The following is a 23,861-nucleotide window of genomic DNA, read 5'->3' as shown; positions in this document are numbered from 1 at the left end:
TGGAGTGACTTTACTATCATAGTAAATATTGATTAATTACAGATAGGCTATGGCGCATTAAATTATAACATATGAAGAAATGCTCAGATCGTTGTTCTAATATAGTTGGTCAGATCACTTTATGTCAGAAGACCGACATTAATAAGCAAGAGTGAAAAAGTTTTGAGCTTACATTATTGCAAAACGTTGGTATTTCCATTATGAGATGCAAATTGTAATGCAATCATTTAACTGCAAAGAACATAATTTTATTAGCAATAATAAGTAAACATTTTCGATCTCGTAAAATTTTCTTTGAGCAAGTTTATCTCAGATTAAAATATCAAGAGTTTCACTTTCAAAAGAGTTATCAAAATTGAAATATTGTTCAACTTGAAAAATGTATTAGTTTGATTAATCCTCACAGTTCATGCAAGAACGTTAAAATAAGAAGAAAAAAAAGAAGTGTTTTAAAATAATCTATGTACGGTACTTTACATTTCAAATAAATAATATTATAATTTTGTTCACAGCTTTGTAAATTGCTTTGCAAAATAGACAAAATGATGAAGCTCTTTTATATTGCTCTGCTGCTGTTGGCAAAATATGGATTTCTAGAAATACAGGCTACATTAAGTAATAACCATAACCATAATTTATTATCATAAACTGCAATTGGTTAAGCTATACTGTATAGCGTAGTAAGGCCCAAGTTGCTTTAAGATCATCGGCAATGCTTCAATTTAACATCACGAATCGTTTAAAAGGAAAAATTTTAACAAGTCTGAATAAATATAACTAAGAGCATAAAAGTAAGAAAAAATAATTTGGTTAAAAATTTATCAAGAACATACTTTTTTCTGCAAAAGATCACTCAATTATTAAATTTTAGCAGTAAGATGAAATCATTTGATTTTTGAAACCAAACCAAAAACTAAAACTTTAAACTAAAAAAGAAGCTAAACATTTTCTGAAAAAGAGTTTAATTTAAGCATGTTTGGTTCTCTGCTTTTTATTCTTTTTGTTACTAATTTTTTAAACCAAATTCTAGCCCGCCCTGCCAAGCTATGCCAGCGGCTGAGGATTCCTTTCTTGGTGGCCGATTGCACTAACGAACGAAACGTCGGATCATCTTGCAGACTAAGCTGTCGAGGTAACCTGTACTTGGTAGGCGGTATACGGACGATTCAATGCCGTCCTACCGGCTTATGGAAACCAGATTTAAGAAGAGTTCGCTGTACTCCAATAAGTATGCACTAAAGATTATCGGACTTTTCAATAGGCCTATTTCACTATAACTTAAAACTCAATGATATTTTTTGGCTTACCGCTACAGTTTCATGCGGTACAACTCACAGTTACAAAACAGCGCTTGCCTTAGCAATAGGCTATGTGCCTTTAACAAATCTCATATTGCTATAAAAAAGTTTGGTCTACATATACAGTAGTTTGATTTTAGTTGAAATATTTAAACTTTATCACATTTTGGTCAAAATCAATTTTGTAATTTTTAAAGCTTTAGCCTATTATGCTTGCCGGCTTGTAGCTACACCGCGATGGTGAGCGATATCGCAATCGCTCGCTGTTTTTGCACATTCACCCTTGTGCTGACTGCCAAGAAGAACACCCCTTTTTATACGTCGACGTCGTAAAGCTTTGTCGATATTAAAACAGTTGTCTGTCTTGCACAGTTTTCTCACTAAAACTTTTTTGAAAAGTCTTAAGAACATCGGTTTAAACACATTGCAATAATCAAATGATCGTCTGTTGTTGCTGCTACTTTTCAAAACAAATATCTGTAAAAATGAGACCAGAAAAGATATTAATCTCTAAAAAGGTGATTCCCAACATCTTCATCATTTTAAATGACGATGTGGTTTGCATCTTCAGATCCTCCTCCTCTCCCGACTTGTCCAAGACACAGCCTCTCGTACAAATCACGCTGTAGCAATTCAATTAACGTTGGATCTGTTTGCGATTTGAGCTGCGCATCAGATCAATTGCTGCTTGGAAAAGTGAGCCAAGTGACTTGCCTGTCAAATGGACGTTGGAGTGCAGACCTAAGCAACACGAGATGCATTCCCATTGGTAAGAACACTGCTGTAAATAGTAATTATTAGGCTGTACAAGCCCAAAACAATTTGAGAAGAGTAATTCTAAGTAGCCTACAAGCTAATATTAATACATTATTTTGATTAAATCTAAAAATAATTTGTGAACTGCACTAACTGCACAGCCATAGTTGATTATTCAGACACATGAGGCAAAGTTTGCGGTTTGACAATGTGCAATTACTTAGCAAATTAACAAAGACGTTTTAGCAAGAAATGGCATGAGTAAGCATTTGCTTTGCTAATTTTTTCCAATAAATGTTAAGTTGAAATTTTTAATTCCGTTTTATTGTTGTTAATAGATCCCAGATGTCCGGCTGTGCCGAGCGGAGTGTTTTGCTTTAGGGCGGCGTTTTGTGATATTCCTTGCACAGAAGGCAGGATATGTTGCCCATCGCCTTGCGGGACATCATGCCTCGATATTCCACCAGGTTAACGGTCAAATATTTTTGCCTAACTAAAGCATGAATGCCAGCAGCGCTAAGAAGGAAAGATAATAGTGCTCGGTTTTTAAAGTCGTTTTTTTTTCTAACCCTATTATCCTCCGTATGCTGTAGGATAGGCACACTGATAGAAATAAGTAGGCCTGATAGATTTAACAGCCAAGGCGATATGAACCACGGTGTGTATGCAATGTATGGTGGATTAGTTTAGTCCATTTTTGTTCGATTGTTTTACTAAATACAGAATGAGACTGTTCACTAAGCCTTCAAATATAAACAATTTTCTTGCGTTCTTCGTTATATGCAACGCTATCACGACCTTCCACACGCCTCCGTAATTGTGGGTCAGATATGCTGACACGTTTTGTACGTAAACATAGCATCAGTTAATGATTTTCAGAAAAATCTAAACAGATTTTACCAATCATTAAATCTACATAGAACGTAAAGTCAACGGTACAACTTCATTTTTGGAGGTCAGAGTGTTTCGCCTAAGCAACAACACAAAACCTGTAACTAGCCTACCATCTACAAAAAAACAATACATACACTCAGACACCTGGATTTCAACTCACATCACACTAAGCACCAAAAACAAACAGTAACAAAAGCATTGAATAACTGATTGGAAACTCCAGTAAAGGATAAATCCGAACGTTTACATCGCAAGAACAGCATACGTAACACTATTCTGCTTAACAGATTTCAACAAAAAAGTTGCTTACACACTCTCTCAAACTTAAATTTCCTCTCCCTTAATATAAATTTTTTTTTGTTTTTTACACATATGGGGGATTACCTGATAAAAATAAACGTATCCCAAACATCATGTTGGTAGTGAGATACGAAAGAAATGGTGACCAGAGAATGTAGCTTAATCTACATTTGATCAACGTAAAAAAAATATCTGAACCAAGTTAATAAGATTCAAACTTAGGCTGTAAAAGAAGTATACATTTGCTCAGACCACGTAAACATATGGTTTTAAACATATTGTACTATCTCGAATCTCCATGGCTTAAATACCAATTTATACATTCAGTGTCTAAAGCCGCTAGGCTATATCTGTTGCAAAAACATTTTTTACGTATTGCTAGTCGTAGCTTCAAAGCTCAGAGTTTAATAAAGTTAGTTCTTCTATTTTAGAGGTTGACCCAAGATGCCCCGCGTTGCCGCCACACAATGTTGTTTGCAAAAGACGCGACAGATGCAATCGTCCCTGTTCAAGAGGAGAAGTTTGCTGTGCCACTCCGTGTGGGGAAACTTGCACAGATGTGACTCCAGGTTTGAAGTGCGACAATATAAATGGTTAAAAAAGCTGCAATCCTGCCATGGATGGCACCAAGAATGCGTTGTCAACCAATGAGAGAATGTGTGATAAATTCTCTTCTTTTGTTTTATTTACGATCAAATTATTAAGATTTTACCACATTTTATCTCGTACAAAAAAATTGATTCCAAGCTAAACAATTTTAGTTTTATGCTTTTTAAATCAAATTAGTCTACAAACAGTGCATAATATACTCTATGCCAGTCCTATTCCTCATGAATTTGGAAACAAAAAAAGCTGGCAATATTGCTGAAAGGGCAGTTGTCATACAAAAAATTATTGAGATAGGCCTAACAATAGCCTAGAATTGTGTTATAGTTGCGTGAGAAAGAAGATTGAGAGCAGCTTGAAAGCGTCACTGTCACCAATAGATTCAAAAGGGTTTACTTTTCCGCATATAGTCAATGCTTCCCTGGTTGTAAAGCGTTTATTTGTTTTTTATTTTTTGCTACTGACTTTATTTCTAGAGATGATGTTTTAACAACGTTTTCTTATTTAAACATTTTACTCGACAGACGTCGATCCTAGATGTCCTCCACGACGACTTGAAGCCATTCTTTGCCCCGCTTTGCCGCCGCGTCCTCCGCCATCATGCCCAATTTGTCGCGATGACCAAGAATGCTGTCCCATCAATTGTTTTGGTTTTACTTGCACGCAATTTCCACCAGGTAAATCTAACAAGAGCATAAAACGCAATTCAAAACTTACATCGCTACAAAGTTGATCAATACAACCGTCATCTTGCTAAAAATCAATTTTGCAAAATATAAGCTGAAACGAATATTCAAAGAAGAACTTTAAAGAAGTTTGTTGTAAAATCTTTGTTTTATAGCTTGTGATCCTCGTCAACCACAAGCTGATTGCATTGGATCGTCATGCACAGGAGGAGGTTGCCCTGCGTTTCCAGATGCTGTTTGCTTTGAAAGCTCTTGCGGAGGTTGTTATCCTGCGTTCACTGACAGTGAAGTTGGCGTCATTCCAAGTTTCGCTTGCGAATTAGGAAGTGAGTGATATAGGCACAGGGGCGGATCCGACAAGTAGTTTTAAGAGGGGATTTCCACAAAACACAATGATGAGTAGGTCTGCAACGCTTCAAGGTGAAGGGCGGTTGAAACGATTCTAGGTTGTTGATGACTAGACAATCGTTGAAGTCAGAAAGTACACTTTTGTATTGCGCCACGTGTTGAAGCGAGCAGAGCTAAAAACGTCACGGCCTTTCGTCAGAAGTATGTTGATCGAAAAGGAAAGATTCATGCTACGCGAATCATTTTATATGTCAAGCGATGTGACGTCATAATGTTTATGATTGAACCAGTGCTGCCAGTCACTATGAAAATAAATTAAACTTGAAGGTTACAAGTTGAATGTGAGGGTACTGAACTGCATTGAATAACATAAAAGTGTACAAATGCAAAAGTGCAGTCGGTACAGGTCTACAAATATCCGACCTTGCAAAAGCACCGTGAATACAGTTCGCAATCGCTCTAACTAACCCCCTCCTGGATCCGCAGCTGTAGGCTATAGGCAACACCTTAGCCATGATGCAAATGTCGGTTCATACCTTTGGTCAAGTTTTAATCACTTACAGCGGATTACTAGTCTAAACGGTTTGAAAACTCAACGCAATGTGAAAGTAATGCAAGTTCTACTAGATACATGGGTACTACGACAGTTTATCGAACGACAGTTTATCGAACGACAGTTTATCGAAACGACAGTTTATCGAACGACAATTCATCGAACGACAGTTTATCGAAACGACAGTTTATCGAAACGACAGTTTATCGAACGACAGTTTATCGAACGACAATTTATCGAACGACACAGGGCCGTAGCCAGACCGCAGAGCAAGGGGGGCCAACTTTTTTTAAGGGGGGCCGAAAAAATTTAAAGGGGCAAAATCATTATAAATGTAGCTGTTGCTCTTGAATGTTTGGATTTTGCCAGGGGGGGGCGGATTTGTTTTTAAGGGGGGCGAGGCCTCCCTGGCTCCCTGCTGGCTAGGGGCCAGGAACAACAGTTAATCGAAAACCTAACCCTAAAACTTAACCCTAACCCCTAACTCCCAACCCCTAACCACTAACCACTAACCCCTAACCCCTAACCGTAACCCTACCCCTAACCCTTAACCCCCAACCCCTAACTCCTAACCACTAACTCCTAACTCCTAACCACTAACCCCTAACCCCTAACCTTAACCCTACCCCTTAACCCCCAACCCCTAACCCTACCCTTAACCCCTACCCCTAACCCTTAAACTCCAACTCCCAACCACTAACCCCTAATTCCAACCTTAACTCTTAACCTCTAGCCCCTAGCCTCTAACTCCTAGCCTCTAGCCCCTAGCCCCTTCGATGAATTGTCGTTCGATGAACTGTCGTTTCGATAAACTGTCGTTCGATGAATTGTCGTTCGATAAACTGTCTTTCGATAAACTGTCGCTCGATGAACTGTCGTTCGATAAATTGTCTTTCGATAAACTGTCGGGTCACGAGATACATGGATGTAACAATAAAAAGAAATGAACTAAAGTGACACACACAAACATAGCAAACGCTATCGAAATTATTCCAAAGCAGACATTATAACCTATACGCTGAACTTCAGGAAGATTAGCGTACATCACGTCGGAAAGATTACATCACAATTTTGTCTAGGTAACTGGCCTTCTTGTCTGGCTGCAACAACTTGTTCAGCAATCACTGATCCTAACTGCAACGGAGGTTGTGAAAGGCATCCATACTTGAGCTGTGTCCAGGATTGTGATTGCAATGTTGTGTATATTGACCCGAGCAATGGAAGGGAGATCGATCAAGATGAATGCGAACCAGGTATGTCATGGTTTACATATAATTGAGCCTAAGTAAATACTTTTGTTAGTATTTGATAAAGCCATGAGCAGTTTTATGTGTGTCTTTAATTTATGTTGTTTTTGGTATTTTATCTGTTACATGTTTGTTTAAAAAACAGTAGGCTATGCTCAGTTGCTGATTTGTGGAAGTGAAAAGTTTTTATCTTTTGTTTTATAGGTTTATGTAACTTCCATAAAAACATGCACCAATGTGTTTTGTGAATATATTTTAGTTGTGGATCCAAGATGTCCTCCTGTACCAGATGGTATTGTTTGTGCCATAGCAGAATTTTGTGATCTCCCATGTTCAGGAGATGAGATATGTTGCCCAAGTCCATGTGGAACCACCTGTACAGATGTAACTCCAGGTAAGGACTTAATACAAAATGCTAAAAATAAAAATGATTAGTGCAAAGTGAATTGACCGAAATGAAATTGCTGCGATTGGCCTTTGAAGTTGACAAAGTTGGAAGTATTGGAAAATTAAATTGCAAGAAAATGACAATGTTTCAAGTCAGAATTATTCTAATTGAAACCTTTTACTTGACAGACGTCGATCCCAGATGTCCTTCGCGACGACTGGAAGCCATTCTTTGCCCGGCCGTCCAACCTTATCCCCCACCATCGTGTCCATCTTGTCCCGTGGGACAAGGATGTTGTCCTATCCATTGTTTTGATTTTACATGCACGCAATTTCCACCAGGTGAAATAAGTGGCACATAAAAAAATCTGTTTGAATTTTCAATAACCATCACGGCTTTGAAAAACACAATGTGATCCATTTCTTCCAACAGCGGTTCTTAACCTGGGTCGGTGAAGCGTTCTCAAAAGGACCGTGAAAGTTTTCGGATTTGTAGCATGATTGATAAATTACAACACTGAAAATTCTTTGTGTTTTGTTTGTGCGTTGCAATAATTCTCAAACTGTGCGACGCGGCGCCCTGGTGTGTTTTTTAAAAATTTAAAAGGCGTCGCACTGAAGTTTGATTTCCTAACTAAACAACTCATGTTTCTTGGCAGTCGAGTGTAGCAAGAATTAACAGCGATAGACACCGTGTTTTGGCCATGAGGCTAGGCTCATCTGTACCGCACCACTAATTCATGCCACAAAGTTCTCGACAGCAGATTGTTGATCAATGCCTAATTCAGAAATGCAAACGTTAGTTAGAAGCCTATTTGCACTCATAGTTTTGCCATGATTGTGATTACAACGAAATATTGATTTGCCTACAAATGAAAAAAAAGAAAAAAATTTTGTGAACCTAAAAATTACAAAAACTCTACTAATTTTTGAAAAAAAAAATGTTAGAAAAACAATAAATGAGATTATTGATTAATGATTTTCATCCTGTCTGTCAACGTAGGCTATAGCTCATAACATAACTTTGTCTAGAATTTCGACAAGGTCATCAATCGTTATGTGCGTTGCTAGTAAGCAAGTTATTCCAAGCGCTTCGCTTCGGAAATTATAAAACATTTGTTTCAGTTAGGAAACGCAATATACTAAAATTTCAGATAATTTTTTTTCGCCACCGCTTTAAGGGCACCAAAATAAGTCCGCCGAGAGAAAAAGTTTGAAACCCACTTCACCTAAATAGATCAGATAATTTTGTTTACAATATAACTGGCTCGTTTTCCTGTATTGATATTAAAACGTATTAGAAAGAGTACACTGCTTTTTATACCACAAAAAGTTCAAGCACGAATCTACTTGAAAAGCCATGGCTAACAATTTAAAATACTTTTTTAGGTTGTCATCCTGATCAGCCACAAGCTGCTTGCATTGGATCTTCCTGCTCAGGAGCAAGTTGCCCTGCTTTTCCCAATGCCGTTTGCTTTGAAAGCTTCTGTGGAGGATGTTATCCCGCGTTCACTGACAGTGAAGTTGGCGTTATACCAGGTTTTGCTTGCGAATTAGGAAGTAAGTAACATTAGCCAGACCTTATTTTTAATGCAGTAATCTAATTAGATAATATCTTTAGTCAAACCTTCTAAATTTGTATTGACTTAAAACGGAAAGTTTTGATAACTCAACACAACCTCAAAGTAATAGAACCTCTACCAAATACATGATTGTAACAGAAAAGCCAAAACAATGAACTCGTTTGCTGCATAAAGAGCCCTGGCATGACGTTCTAAAGAGCGTTAGTTTAACGCCGGTTTCGGGTATGTGGCTGTGTTTTGGCACGACATTGAAAGGTACGCAGGAAGGTGGATACGAATATTGTCCTACTTGCCTTCCTGTCTACTTGGGCTTAAACCTATATAGGACAAAAATGAAAGTGGCGAACACAAATCCTACAAATGCAACAGACGGTATAGCTCAAAACAAGAGGTAAATAATGGCAAAATGGCAGATAAATGTTCTCTCACCCACTTTTCCGGCTTCTGTCTTTTTTCTTTCTCTCCATTGTGCTTCTAACAAGCTTATGGTGTTCATTTCGAAACATTATCCTCAACCGCTTGCCTGCGTTGATTCTTCCACTTCTCTCTATTGGTTGCACCTTCAATTTTTAAGATCTTTTTTTAGACTGATCTCCACGGTGTCTTCCTATAATTTTTTGTTTTTCCTTTTTCCATTTTACCGATTATTGCCAAATTATTGCTTAAGATATCTAACCTATCCCAGACTGTGTCCTCGCAAGTCACTGTCAGTCCAGTTGAGTCATGACAGGCCAACGTCATCATTTAAAGACTAGAACATTTGCCTGATTTTACATTTGTCACAAATAGATTATTTTTTCAGCGTAGTCTCTTAATTAAGTTTTAAAATATTAAACCAACGTTGTAATTATGTCTAGGTAACTGGCCTTCTTGTCTGGCTGCAACAACTTGTTCAGCAATCACTGATCCTAACTGCAACGGAGGTTGTGAAAGGCATCCATACTTGAGCTGTGTCCAGAATTGTGATTGCAATGTTGTGTATATTGACCCGAGCAATGGAAGGGAGATCGATCAAAATGAATGCGAACCAGGTATGTCATGGTTTACATATAATTGAGCCTAAGTAAATAATTTTGTTAGTATTTGATAAGGCCATGAGCAGTTTTATGTATGTCTTTAATTTATGTTGTTTTTGGTATTTTATCTGTTACATGTTTGTTTAAAAAACAGTAGGCTATGCTTAGTTGCTGATTTGTGGAAGTGAAAAGTTTTTATCTTTTGTTTTATAGGTTTATGTAATTTCCATAAAAACATGCACCAATGTGTTTTGTGAATATATTTTAGTTGTGGATCCAAGATGTCCTCCTGTACCAGATGATATTGTTTGTGCCATAGCAGAATTTTGTGATCTCCCATGTTCAGGAGATGAGATATGTTGTCCAAGTCCATGTGGAACCACCTGTACAGATGTAACTCCAGGTTTGCACTTAAGTAAAAATGCTACAGATAAATAATGCTGATGAAATAAAAAATGATTATTTTGGTGTAAAGTAAATTGGCCAAAATGAAAATTGTGTGATGTACTTTGAGGTTGACAAAGCTGGACCTATTGAGAAATGAAATTGCGAAAAAGCGACTGCAAGTCAGAGAATTGAATGAAATGCTGAGAGAGACACGTCATAAAAGATTGAGATACGTGGCATGGAGAAATGAAGATTATGTTCTGACAAATTAGACAATTGGAAGTTGTAATTGTAATATAATAATCATATTATATGTAATCCTAAGTTGATGATGTTTCAACTCGACGTTTTCTTATTTAAACATTTTACTCGACAGTCGTCGATCCTAGATGCCCTCCACGACGACTTGATTTTTGCCCCGCTTTTCCACCACGTCCTCCACCATCATGCCCAATTTGTCGCGATGACCAAGGATGTTGTCCCATTAATTGTTTTGGTTTTACTTGCACGCAATTTCCACCAGGTAACCCTAACAAGAGCATAAAACGCAATTCAAAACTTACATCGCTACAAAGTTGATACAAATGCCTTATGTGAAGGAGTTTTTGCGAAATATGACGTAAAATAAATAATCATAAAATAACTTTAAAGATTGTTCTTGAATATTTGTTGTATAGATTGTCATCCTGGTCAGCCGCAAGCTCGTTGCGGTAGACCACCATGCCTAGGAGCCCGTTGCCCTGCATTTCCAGATGCAGTGTGCTTTGAAAGCTCTTGTGGAGGATGTTTTCCTGCGTTCACTGACGGTGAAGTTGGCGTTATACCAAGTTTTGCTTGTGAATTAGGAAGTAAGTAGCATAAATAAAACTTTCATATTGATGCCGAAGTCAATTTATTTCTTTAATCAAACCTGAGGGAGTCAAATTACGTCAAGGTTTAATAACTTAGCCTACGCGAAAGCATTAGTCTTGAACTCGTGGTTCTTACAATTTTTGAGACACGCCTCCCTTTTACAATTTTAACAAAATTCGCGCCCCACCTTGTTTCAAAACCAAAAAAACATTACGCAGAACAGCAATTCGTTCCCAGGTAAGTTGCATTAATGCAAAGGATGTAACTGTTTTTTGGTTACCAATTGTTTAATTTGATGATTAGTAGCAGATAGTGCACATCTCAGATCAGCTTCACAATCAAGTTTGTGTCTAGATTTTGTCTGTATGTTCATGGGAGTAGAAAAAACATTTCCGCATAAGTGGATGAAAATGGAAGAAGTGTGCGTATATCCACAGCACCCACACTCTTGTAAATGTCTGTACATGTTTCACCCAGGACTCAGTTAATGGCATTGCTTCAAAGTCGTCCTTTTCAGTAGCATTTCATGTTAGCTCCAAGAATTCCTCTTGTAAATTGTCTGTGGGGTTTCTTCTCCCGAGCTATGATGTGAGCAATTCCGAAAGACGCTTCTACAACTTCCGCCGACGACGATTGACGAAAGCCCTCGCTACTTGCAATATATATTTTTTTAAAGTCTTTCTTGCATTGGAAAAAAGCTGAAGGTTTATTTTGATGGTCAAAGTGTTTTTTTCAAGATGACGCTGCGAACGAGTTGGTCTCAAAGCGTCGTTGCTCAGATTTTGAAAGCATATGACGCATTGTGGTACAACTTGGTCATTTACTATGTCATCTATAAAGTCAAACTCAGATAATTTTCGTCATACTTTTTCTTTTTTCCACTCATTTTATGTCAATAGAATTGATTAATTAAAATAAACCTTCATGTAATTAAATCAATGCTAAAATTAAGAAAAAGTTTACCCATGGTAGCCTACTGTTGTAGAGTCTGGGATACTGCTGCACTTCCAGCCGCTGTCACTTGTTAGTCAGTCGTTGCCATTACAGAGCTCGAGGCTGCTGTGCCAGAAAACCGTTGTGTTACGAGAGTTAAGGCGTCGCAGAAATATTTAGCAAAGTCTAAAACATTACAAAGAATGCGAGATGTGACAACAACACGCTCTACAAACACTGGTACTGTTGTAACACAAAGTTTCATCTTCAACAATTGACTGTCCAGCGTAGTTGTGAAGACATATTTAGTCATAATTCAAGCAGAGTTTTTCAATTTCTTACGCCCCCTTTGTTAGCCACACTAGCCCCCAAAGGGGGGCGCGCCGACCAGTTTAAGAACCACTGGTCTGGAAGTTTTGACAACTTAACGAAATCTGGAATTAACTTTTACTAGATACGTAGCTGCAACAAAACGACGAAAATGAACTAAAGTGACAGACGCAAATAAAGCAAACGCTATAGCCCACTTGTATCAAAGCAGACATGACAGCCAACGCTAAACTTTAAGCAGAAAACATTGTAGACCATAGCAGATAAAGGTCATCACGTCAAAACTCGAAGATTTGACTAATTTTGCATTTGTCACAGAAAGAGTAATTTCTCAGCGTTGTTTCTAACTAACGTTTTAAAATATTAGCCAACGTTACAATTTTGTCCAGGTAATTGGCCTTCTTGTCTGGCTGCAACAACTTGTTCAGTGATCACTGATCCTAACTGTAACGGAGGCTGTGAAAGGCATCCATACCTGAGCTGTGTCCAGGATTGTGAATGCAATGTCGTGTATATTGACCCGAGCAATGGAAGAGAGATCGACCAAAATGAATGCGAAACAGGTGTGTCATACTTTAAGTTTAATTGAGTCTAAAACCAAATTTGTTAGTAGTCGATCGATAACGTTTAAAGTAAACATTGTGTCTGCAATTTACTGTAAACACTACAACACTAAATGTAGACCATTCAAGGCTACAAGCACTGGTGTGTATCTATAAATTTGCGTTATTTTTTGTTATTATATCTGTTACATGTTTGCTTGAAACATTAAGCTCAGATTCTGACTTAATGGACGTTGGGAGTTGTTGTGCTTTAGTTTGTGTCTTTACATAACTTCTATGGATAAAGACAACAATATGTTTTGTGAATATGTTTTAGTGGTGGATCCAAGATGTCCTCCTGTTCCAGTTGGTATCAAGTGCGTCAGAGCTGAGTTTTGTGATCTCCCATGTTCAGGAAATGAAATATGTTGCCCAAGTCCATGTGGAACCACCTGTACAGATGTAACTCAAGGTTAGGACTGAAACAGGAACTGCTAGAGATAAAATATATTCTTTGATTGTTTTTTCCTCAATTACGTTCTTATAGTTTATATAAAAGCTTTATAGTTTCTCTAACTTGCAAACTTTGTAAGTTGTTTTTGTGATTGCCGTTTGCCCAAATTGCCTTTCACTTTCATGGATTTAATTTTATCTAAATCTTCAATTTTTACTTGTCTATACAGATCTAATACTAAGTTCAGGATTAGGCTGCGTATTTATGAAGAAGTAAGCTAAGATTAGATAGATGTTTATTGGCTGCTGCGAAAGAAAAAGATGTACGACAAATCAAAACACAATGTAGCCTACAGTAAAACTGTGGAAAAGATTACAATTAAAAAAACAGATATTAGCATTTCAGCAACGGGAAGCTGCGAAGTGACCATAGAAGGTCTTTAAGTCAAGCAGCCACCGTAAACTCCTCAATGATAATTGTAATTGACTAATTGAGACAAATAAACAAAAGTAAAGAAATAACAGTGAAGCAGTCCAAGATGATAAGAAATTAAAAATTTATGTAGGCCAACGTAGCCTATGTTACAATTGCAAGTCTGATTAGTAGTTTAGCATTTTCCTAATATGTGTCAATAATTTTTTTTTGCACATTCTTTTAAAAGTTGTGAAGGAGGATTTACGAATGCTTGACCACCACTCTTGAATGTTAAACATTACGATTGCAAGAAGTTGATACCATTCAGTAAAGCAAGTTAGGCACGCTATAATATCTGTGACGTGGTAAAATCAACTTTTGAAATACTTTTTTTTATTAATTGTTTTTCTTCTACTAGTCTGTTGCAAAACAATTAGTTTGTGAACATTTTCATTCTTTTCTTCATCTATAAATTAGTATAAAGATCTTCATGCAACGTACAAACCATCGTATGAAAGTAAAGATTAGTGACCTATAGCGATAGGCTATGTCATATCTGGCTATTCTTTTTGAATCAAGTCTGTTTTGCAGTGACTGATCCTGCTTGCCCTAATACACCCCCGGTACAATGTCCACCACCTACAGGGCCGTTTCCGCAATGTCCACCCCAATGTCCAAGTGGTCAAATATGTTGTGACCACCCTTGCGCTGGTACCTCGTGTATACCGCGTCCAGGTTTGCACATAATTACGTGTTATAGGATGAACTATATTATACAGTAACAAAAGGCAACAGCATTGTTTCATAGCTACTAAGCGACAGCTCAATAAAGTACAATAAGCTTAGTTTGTACCAGAAGAGCGTATATCATGTTATTTAACTAAATGCCTGGTGAACAGCCTCTGGTAAAGAAATTACAGCAGATACAGGTAAAGCAGATAACATAAACATCAAGATCAATAATCAAGAAATTGAAACAGTGAAGGAATTCATATTTCTAGGCTCAAAAATAAGCTTGGACTTTTTCGTCATAGCACATGACTAGGGAACTGTGTTCCGAAAGCTCGTGTAATTCGATATTGCCACAACGAGCCCGCAGCATCAGGCTAATTCAGATCGTTAGAATCTACACTGTGAAGTAAGCAACAATCATGCTGCTAAAAGCGAAACTCAATCAATTGCATAAGCTGGGACTCTAATAACTCACCAGAGATAAGGAGAAGAACAGCGCTGGGAAGAAATGCATTTGTTGGAATGAATAGCATTTGGAAGAGCAAGGATGTAAAATTAGAAACAAAAAATAAGCTGATCAAAACTATTATATTCCCAATTGCAACTTACGGATGCGAAACATGGACAATGAACAAAACAGGCAGAAGTAACGATTGACGCATTTGAATTGTGGTGTTGGAGAAGGTCATTGATGCGTGTTCCTTGGACGGCCGAAGTAACAACCGAGAAAATTCTCGAACAAATTAAACCAGACATATCCCTAGAAACTAGAATCGTTAGGCAGAAACTTTCATATTTTGGCCACATAATGAGAAGCAAATCAATGGAAAAAGACATCATGCTTGGTTTGGTCAGCGGAGGAAGAAGAATGGGGCGCCCAAACACAAAATGGCTTGACACAATCGTAAATGACAGTGGTACGGGAGTGCATGAATTGAAGGAGGCTGCGTGGGATTGAGAGATGTGGAGAAAGATGACAAATAGAGTGACCGAGAGTCGTAAACGACTGAACGGATAAAGAGAGAACAGCCTTATTCAATTTTTAATAATAATCACGTTTCATTTTGTGCCCATTGCGACAACACACAGTACACTGCGATCACAGATGCATGCAGTCAGTTGGTAGATAAAACATACCGTCATATTTTTGTTTTTTGTACAATCCTTAATCCTTGATTTTGGTCATTGCTTGATCTAGCTAGCCGAATAAACAAATCAGCCTCTTCTGATTGATAAAACTTAAAAAACACAAATGCGGATTATTATTACTAAAACAATATCGCGGCACTTTATTTTCTTTACACAAAAAAACGTGTACTGCCAGAATGTAAGTGAAATGTACCAAGATTGTATCCATTTTTTGAATATAAGATTAATTTGAGACTAAATCAGTTTCCATCACAAACGTGGATACAAACGACCTGTTTTAGCCTGATGTTGCGGTTTCGCTAAGGTATAGTAACAGTTTGCGTTAGCTTTCGGAAACCAGTTTTCTAGTCATATACATTCCCTACATTAGCCCAGTGCTCTTTGTATCTACATTTGTGAAGTAAACAAAGATTATGTTGTTAAAAGCGAAATTCAATCTTGGTAAATCAGTTTTGCCTACTATTTATTTTAAATAAGATTCATTGTTGCTGTTGTAGATTCACATAGAGTTAGTTTGATGGCAACCAAAGCACGCAAGTAATATGAAAGCTGTTTTAAACTTGGTGGAAAAAGAGATGTTAAAAAATATTTTAAACTTCATAGTGGTGGATCCAAGATGTCCTCCCGTGCCGATTGGGGTTGTTTGCGCAAAAGCAGACTTTTGCGTAACTCCCTGCTCAGGAGATGAAATATGTTGTCCCACTGCCTGCGGAGAAACTTGCACTGATGTTTCACCTCAAGGTGACAAATTTTTTATTCTTTTATTTTGTTTGCCCTTATCTTTGTTTCTTTTTTTTTGTAAATGCAACAACTGTTCCCAATGTTTGGTATGGATCGCCACCATATTTCAATTTCTCGTATCTTTGCTTTGTTTGTGCCACTATCTCACGTTGTGCTTCTGTCCATCTTGCGTAATCTGCTTGAGTCCTTTTCTGTACAATATTTCAATTTCTAACATAAGTTAACTTTCGCATTGTGCCACTTTGAGTCCTTTCGAACTTTCGTTTTGTTAACTTGACTACATCTATCGCAACGTTTTGGTTGGTCATCCCAGATACAAATTAAAAGTTAATTCAACAGCTGCTGATAAATAACAACTTTCTTTTTATCATGATAGCCTTGTGAGAATTTAAGCTAGCGGTTTTAGCATCGTGAGTTTTAATAAATTTGAAAGACAGAATTTATCTGTTGCAAAGATGGATTTACATGATGTTATATAATATACGCTATACTTAAGTTATGATCTATACAAGTCAGCACTAGATGGAAGCTAATATTTTTAAAGTTTTAGAACCTACTTTAAGCAATTGAAAGTGGTGCACAAAACGATGTCATTTTGGAAGCTATCAAATCAAAATAGGATAGAACCAAATAGACTTCTAATATATGGCTCATATAATTGTGTCTTAAGCTTTTCACATGTGTCACTTGAGTGTAAATCATGAATGTCAACAAGTAAACTGAATTTATTGCATAAACTTAACATCAATTTTACTAACAAATTATGCATAGTTGATGAAAGATGCCCCCCAAGACGACTTGAAGGCATCTTTTGTCCAGAAGTGGTGCCAAGCTCTTTCCCAACGTGCCCATCGTGCCCAGAGGACCAAGCATGTTGTCCTATTAATTGTTTTGACTACACATGCACACAATTTCCACCAGGTAAATTTCATCTCTATTTGACTATATACTTATGCTTCAAAGATATCAAAGTAAGAAACAAAACAGTATTTAATAACTTATAACTTCTAGTTATACATAAAAACGATACAAAAGATACGGAACGCTTCGACTTTTCACAACGCTGTTTAGTTGATGAAATAAAAAAGGAATTGCAATTTTTTGACACCTGTGTTTAACGAAAACACGTAAAATTAGTTTGTTTTAGCCTTATTTCAATGCTCTGTCTTAACAAGTGGATATCCAGTTTAATTCTGTATCTTTTATTATCATGTGCATGCTTACTCAAGTTTTATTTGCTACAATTAGGCTTGTCATGCAACATAGCTTACATTGCTCAATTATGTTACATTAGCTTACATACATGGGATGCATTAGCTTACATTGTTCCAAATTTAGTTTCATAGACTTCAAAAAAAGAAACTTGATCAAGATTAAGATTAAGCCACGCTGGTTCGACTCTCTGGTTGTGCGCTTGACCAACGCATATTAAAAACTGCTGTCCACTCATCGGTCCCTAGTGAATGGAATAACTCACAGACAACAACAACTGGAAACTTCACTCTGTCAATCTCAATGACCGAGCCTGCGTCAGTGGTTCAAAGCCTCTACAAGTATGCGACACTGCCAGGATTTATCTCTCAAAGAAGCTTTCCCAGTCCAAACATATTCCCTCAATCAATCAATACTTGTGATTTGTTTAATAATGTTAATATTTAAGATTTATTTTTGCCATCCTAACTAATTTTATTGTCTTTGTTATATATTTTTAGCTTGTGATCCTCGTCAACCACAAGCTGATTGTTTTAGACCATCATGCACAGGAGGAGGTTGCCCTGCATTTCCCAATGCTGTTTGCTTTGAAAGCTCTTGCGGAGGTTGTTATCCTGCTTTCACTGACAGCGAAGTTGGCGTTATTCCAAGATTCGCTTGTGAATTAGGAAGTAAGATTTAATGTAATTACTTTGTCAGCTTTTACAGTATGAGTACGTCATAATACATAAGACAGTCGTGAATCCACAATACCAACCATTTTTAAATTGAATTTGCATGAATCAATTCATCACGCAGACAACAGTGACAAAACTAGCCTCCGGAGTTCATCATTTTCGCAAAAGGAGAGTACGTTTTTGCAATAACTTGCAAGTCATTGCAATAAGATATTTAGTTTATTTTAGGCATTAAGTCATGACCTAACTGGTAGCCTAACAAGGCTACCAAATCAATCACACAAAGTTTGCTATAGAACTGAAAAGTATTGTTGTTTTTAAAACATAAAAGTTGTTTTTTGTATGTCATGATCGTTAAAAATAAAAACATTAGTTTATTATGAACCTTACAACATACTACAATTCAAATTCTAAACCAAAAAAAAAATCAAATATTGTTTTTCCCATCGAGGTATAAGCAACTTTTTAACTAGTATAGGCTAAACACTATATAAAAATATATCAGGCAACTGGCCTTCTTGTTTGGCTGCAACAACTTGTCTTCCAATTGTCGACCCCAGCTGTTTTGGACGCTGCGAAAGGCATCCATACTTGCGCTGTGTTCAGGATTGCAATTGCAATGTCGTGTTTATTGACCCGAGCAATGGAAGAGAGATAGACCAGAGCGAATGCGAGCGAGGTTAGTAAAATATAATTATTATGATTGTTTTTCTTAAGCCATTTACACATTTTGTTAATTTTAAAATACACAAGAAATTGATCGAGACGCGATTGAGGTACCTTTTTGAGACGTGCATTTCTGTACAATACAGTATAGTTACGATACATTGTGTGGCGTAGGGATTCAGTAGCCTACCGTGGGGACTCACTTAGCTGCCTGTATTCAAAACTCGATGCTATCAAAAGAAGCCTACTTTACTCTTGACTCTTGAAATAATAATCTTAATAAACACCCTTACTTTTCAGAATTTAGGTTACAGCGATTTAAGCAAATAAATCACGTCTAAATCACAGTTACATTAAACAACGTAACTTTATGTACAGTTTAGTTTAGCCTATTTGTTTTTGTTGACGAGAAAAAGAAATCTACAAATACAAATGGCAAATAATTTGCACAAGACTGGCAGCAAAATACCAAAAGGTCACCAAAGTCAGCTGCCACTTAAATTCACTAACAATTGACAAAAGAACTGATTAAAACATGACTTTTATCCTCAGAAACTGATCCTGACTGTCCTCCACTGCCGGCAGTCCGATGTGCTGCTCCACAAGGTTTGCTTCCAAGATGTCCTTCAGAATGTCCTTCCGGCGAAATATGTTGCCCTGTTGCTTGCGGTGGCACTGTTTGCAAACGACGTCCAGGTACACGTAGTATGTGAAATACTTTTGTATGAAAATAAAATTAAAGAACTAGAAATGTAGACCAAGTTTTTGTATGAATTTAGATACGAATGAACGTTGAAACCAAACAAAAAGTATCTATGTTAGTCTACCGTAATTGCATAATCTGTCAATTGTTTGCAATGTGCAAAGTTAAGTTAATAGACTAAACTTGAATTTTTTGGTTTAGTGTGATAGGCCTACTTTTTACTGCCTACTTTTTTTTTAATTTTTTTTATCACAATGCGTATCCTGTTGGATCATTGATGAAGTCATAAGAAGATTTAATAAAGCGTTTAGTAACAAAATCTCGATTTGAAAAATTAAAAAGAAAAAGTCACTGACTTTTGCATTTGTTCCATTTGAGCAATATACTGTAATTAAGTAAACTGCTACACCTAGGCTACATTATTTTTCATTTATTATAGCTTTTTTTTGTTTTTTTTATAAATAAGCAATGAAAAAGTGCGTTATTATTTAGTATTGAACATGATTCACTGTTCATATGCTTGTAGGGTTTTTGCTTATCTAAGTCCCCAATGTAGAGTTTTGCCTAGCTGAAGCTGTCTTTTGTTATTGAGAGACTCTGAGTCTCTATACTCTCTAGCTACAAAAAGGGTAATTTAGGCTTCTGCCTGGGGGTATGGTTTCCAACAAAAATTAAACAAGTAAAATGTAATACTAAATGTATTTTATTATGAATCAATTTTTACAAGTTCGGGAAATTGAGAAATATGTCTAACCAATTTAGTTTATTGCGACCGGTGTCAGATGAGCGACATTCTCCAGTCGTGAATTTAACCTTCTCGTCTGCCGTTCAGTCTGTTCTCCTTGCAAGTCTATTTCTGAGTGTTTGCACTTTTCAATTTCCCGCTTATTTCATAATGTGGTGCCTTTTTATCAGTAATGGCCTATGGTGGGAATTATGAAACGAACCCGGTTACACCATTATTTTTGCTCATCGTGATTATTTTACACAGTTAGCTTCTGTCCTCAACTAACTCCACAAGATGGATCGTCTTCATTACGTTTCACTTGCTCCAGCAATATCTATCGCACTGGTACCACATGCGACATCGGATGTCGAAGTAGTAGGTACAGATTGACTGGAATCAAACAAACCAGATGTAGTTCTAGTGGGAGATGGGTTCCATCAGTGGAATCAACTCAATGCATCATCACTCCACTTTGCTTTGGACGTCGTGTCACTTGCATAGCGGACCCATGCCAAGGAGTATCCTGTCCAGCTCTCCCGGGCGCTGTCTGTGTCCAAAACAACTGCAATTCATGTGGATTTGACTTCTACTTGAATGGCAGTAGAATCCCAAAGCGAAGTTGTATTCAAAGAGGTAAGTAGCTTCTTACGCTCAATACAACTCTTTTTTGTATTTTTGCATGTCATTATCTGCACCTCATGGTGGACTATCATTAACCATCACGGACTTAGGCTATATTATTAGTTATCATTTACAATATTAGTCATTATTTCATTATTATCACTTGAAACTACTTCCTATTAACATGTTTGATGATGTAATCGAAACTTTAAAGCCTTACTTGAATCTTTAGGACCATGCCTACTGCCAACGAATCACAGGTACTCGTGCGTATTTTGTCCGAGAACTGCTGTCTGCCACCGAAGACCCGATGCGATATGTAGACCAGACTGCTTGTGCATTCCGAGGTTCTACGACCCTAAAACCTTTGAAAAGTTGAATTGCATACCGGGTTAGTTATCTTCAAAATTAAATACATTAACAATATCACATTAAATGAAATGCATAATAATCTTAAGTTTCTTGCATAAGTTTAAAAATCCACTATGTACTAAGTAGGCTAATGTAACGATACATAGGCCTACTGTAACCTTATAAAGAAAAGTAGCACTCTATTTTTTATGGAATTGATTTTCAATGGAAGACACTTTTGTATTTTTTGTTTCCAAACCTTGGCCAAACATAATATGTCACAGTTGTTACCTATTAGCATAAAGTTTACGTCTTCCTAATTCAGGTACAAAAGTGTTCGGAAATGCTTTTACTTATGAATAAACAGCAATAAGATTTATCTGTTTATCTTGACAAAGAAAACTATTAAAGTCTTAATCTATTGATACAAGAGACTCATGTCGCAGGTACAGTATGGAGTACGATACTAGCCAATGCAAAATGCTCCAATAAGTTGTAATTAATTTTTGTACGTTTTGTTTCAGTGACGATTGGATAACAATCAACGGAGTAGCCGCCGGGGTTTGATCTGTGATTAGGTACTTTCCATTGACAAAACCGACTCATTGTAAGCGACGACAACTTCACCGTTGCTTCTTTCTCCAGTGCAATTATCATTTTTGTATTATCATATTAAACATTGCAACTGTATTTCTGTGTTTTGCTGATGGTATTTCTTTTGAAGCACATAACTTAGTAATTCGACACTCATATGTAATATATAATACAAACAATAAATATTATTAATACTACAAAACGTGCTCAATGCCAAGCAAAAAGCCAAGCAAAGCGAATTACATCAAATGTAGTAATTACTCTCTAAAACCCCTACAGCCTGTTTTACCCCAAAAAGGTGGATCATCAGAATGTCCTTATGCAAATAGAATGCAAATAGAATCTTTTATTATCTTCTAGATTCTATTTGAATAAGGACCTTCTGATGATCCTCCTTTAGGTGAAACAGGCTGTTAAGGGTTTAATAATAATAAGTATATTTGATTTAATTTTCTTTCAATATGAAATGAAACTAAATGCAAGACATTATGACAGGCCAGCACAAGTTTGTCAACTGGCAGCGGATTCGACATATCGGACTTACACGCAGTGTATGACTGAGAATAGCAAAGTTAAGAATAACAAAGTATTGAATAAGACCAAAAAAAAAGATTTATTTATTTACACAAAAATATTGCAAGAAGAGCTGATCGACTGATCGAATTCTCGCAAGATGTTGCGCGCAAGCGAAGAGAAGACTACAGCCAAGCCAAAAACATGCTCCTCGCACGCGACGCTCTCTCGAACCACACCCTGGAGGAGCGTCGACTAGAGTTCTTGAAAAAGATCAACTGCTACAATTTGATTGGCAAAAAAACATATCTAAGTAGCCTATATGGTAATAAGTAGCTTTAGGTAGAATATTTTAACGACGCGACACGAAACAGAATGAATGATATTAAGCTAATTAACTGAGAAACAATCAAACCTCTAACTAAGGCAATTCGAAACGAATACGTTTGATCGAAATGGAACAAGTTTTTTTTTTTGAGATTTGTATTTGTTTCAACTTTACAGCAACAAGAAAATGTTTATAAGAACAGTTGTGGTAATTTTTTTCAGTTTTTTAAATGAAAAAAGTTGGAAAAACTTTTCAAAAATGATTGTTTCGTGTTTTGTAATTGAGATCTTCTTTTGGATTTTAAACTTAAGATGTTTGCATACTCATCAAGCCTTGAGCAAACGCAAACTCTGTCACCGAAATTCTCGATGCTTGAAGGTCTGACGTCCACGTCTAATTGAGGTGTTGTTTAACCGTGATAAATGAAACGTTTTGGACAATTCAATTTGAAATATTCTATAGTTTAATTCTTCTTTGTTTCTCTGCTGATTACATCGAATTCGAAGCAATCTCAAACAGTTTAAATGACTGCATTTGTTTTTAGAATGATTAATAATAATAGTGATGACTTGTGAGTAAAATTTATTACCTTCGTCGAATGCTTGAGGCGATGACGTCATTGAAGAGCAGGGCTGTTACCGGTGGTACTATGTTGTTGTTTTACGTCAGTTATCCACAAGTTTTATCAAAACAAACAAAACGTCATAACGCCATCGATACCACCCTAATGACAACAAGTTGCCACATACAGCTATAATGAAAACCATCCTATTCGATAAAGATAAAACAGTAAATGTCATGTAAACATGTGGAAACAGCAGGGATAGGCTATGATGCTAACTAAAAACACCGGTAGGCCTACACTTCTGACTTTACACGTTTATTTTGTAAGAATGCATCATATAACCGATAGGTTGCTGAAGTTGGTTGTTGTTGCTTAGAACTCTTTTTGACTATTTTTTATTATCAAAATCAAGCCAAAGTTTGGAATAAAGTGAAGATACTTTCTCATCACGGTTTAGCAATAAATGACAAGCGGAACAACCTGCAGTAAGTAATAACTTATGTACATTCTATAGCCTAATTCAACTCTATATGCAAAATGAAACCATACAGTGTCGGCACTCCGTAAGTTTCGGCATTTCCTAACGGCACTGGAAGCCTTTATGAAAAGTGAAAGCCCTAGCCTCCGGCAAGTACAGACTATACACGCGCTCTGTCATCCGCGGCTTAATATAGTGGAAAATTTACTTTCACAAAT

At 36.8% G+C, this 23,861-nt stretch overlaps 1 protein-coding gene across 1 annotated transcript; it reads left to right on the top strand.

Moving 5' to 3' along the window:
• The first annotated feature begins 516 nt into the window (after positions 1 to 516).
• Positions 517 to 21,855, top strand: LOC145785775 (uncharacterized). Its single transcript, XM_082597485.1, has 26 exons — positions 517 to 615; positions 1,031 to 1,228; positions 1,870 to 2,067; positions 2,393 to 2,521; positions 3,680 to 3,817; positions 4,379 to 4,531; positions 4,696 to 4,866; positions 6,521 to 6,694; positions 6,948 to 7,082; positions 7,265 to 7,417; positions 8,465 to 8,635; positions 9,516 to 9,689; positions 9,943 to 10,077; positions 10,438 to 10,584; positions 10,739 to 10,909; positions 12,566 to 12,739; positions 13,056 to 13,190; positions 14,178 to 14,321; positions 16,071 to 16,208; positions 16,980 to 17,129; positions 17,921 to 18,091; positions 18,603 to 18,776; positions 19,316 to 19,459; positions 20,458 to 20,826; positions 21,047 to 21,205; positions 21,690 to 21,855. Exons 1-26 carry the CDS (start codon positions 543 to 545, stop codon positions 21,701 to 21,703), a joined length of 4,092 nt encoding a protein of 1,363 aa, XP_082453611.1. The 5' UTR covers positions 517 to 542; the 3' UTR covers positions 21,704 to 21,855.
• Positions 21,856 to 23,861: the final 2,006 nt, after the last annotated feature.

This window comes from Aplidium turbinatum, chromosome 16 (assembly GCF_918807975.1).
Source record: "Aplidium turbinatum chromosome 16, kaAplTurb1.1, whole genome shotgun sequence".
NCBI classification, from domain to species: Eukaryota; Metazoa; Chordata; class Ascidiacea; order Aplousobranchia; family Polyclinidae; genus Aplidium; species Aplidium turbinatum.
The sequence above is the reverse complement of the archived record's forward strand: the minus strand, read 5'-3'. Positions and strand labels throughout refer to the sequence as shown.

What these genes read in the sequence shown, in the direction of transcription:
- LOC145785775 (XM_082597485.1), top strand. Translation starts at nt 543, where the DNA reads ATGATGAAGCTCTTTTATATTGCTCTGCTGCTGTTGGCAAAATATGGA. An exon ending in AGAAATACAGGCTACATTAA is followed by an intron (nt 616 to 1,030) that starts GTAATAACCATA and finishes ACCAAATTCTAG; the next exon opens with CCCGCCCTGCCAAGCTATGC. An exon ending in ATGCACACAATTTCCACCAG is followed by an intron (nt 17,130 to 17,920) that starts GTAAATTTCATC and finishes ATATATTTTTAG; the next exon opens with CTTGTGATCCTCGTCAACCA.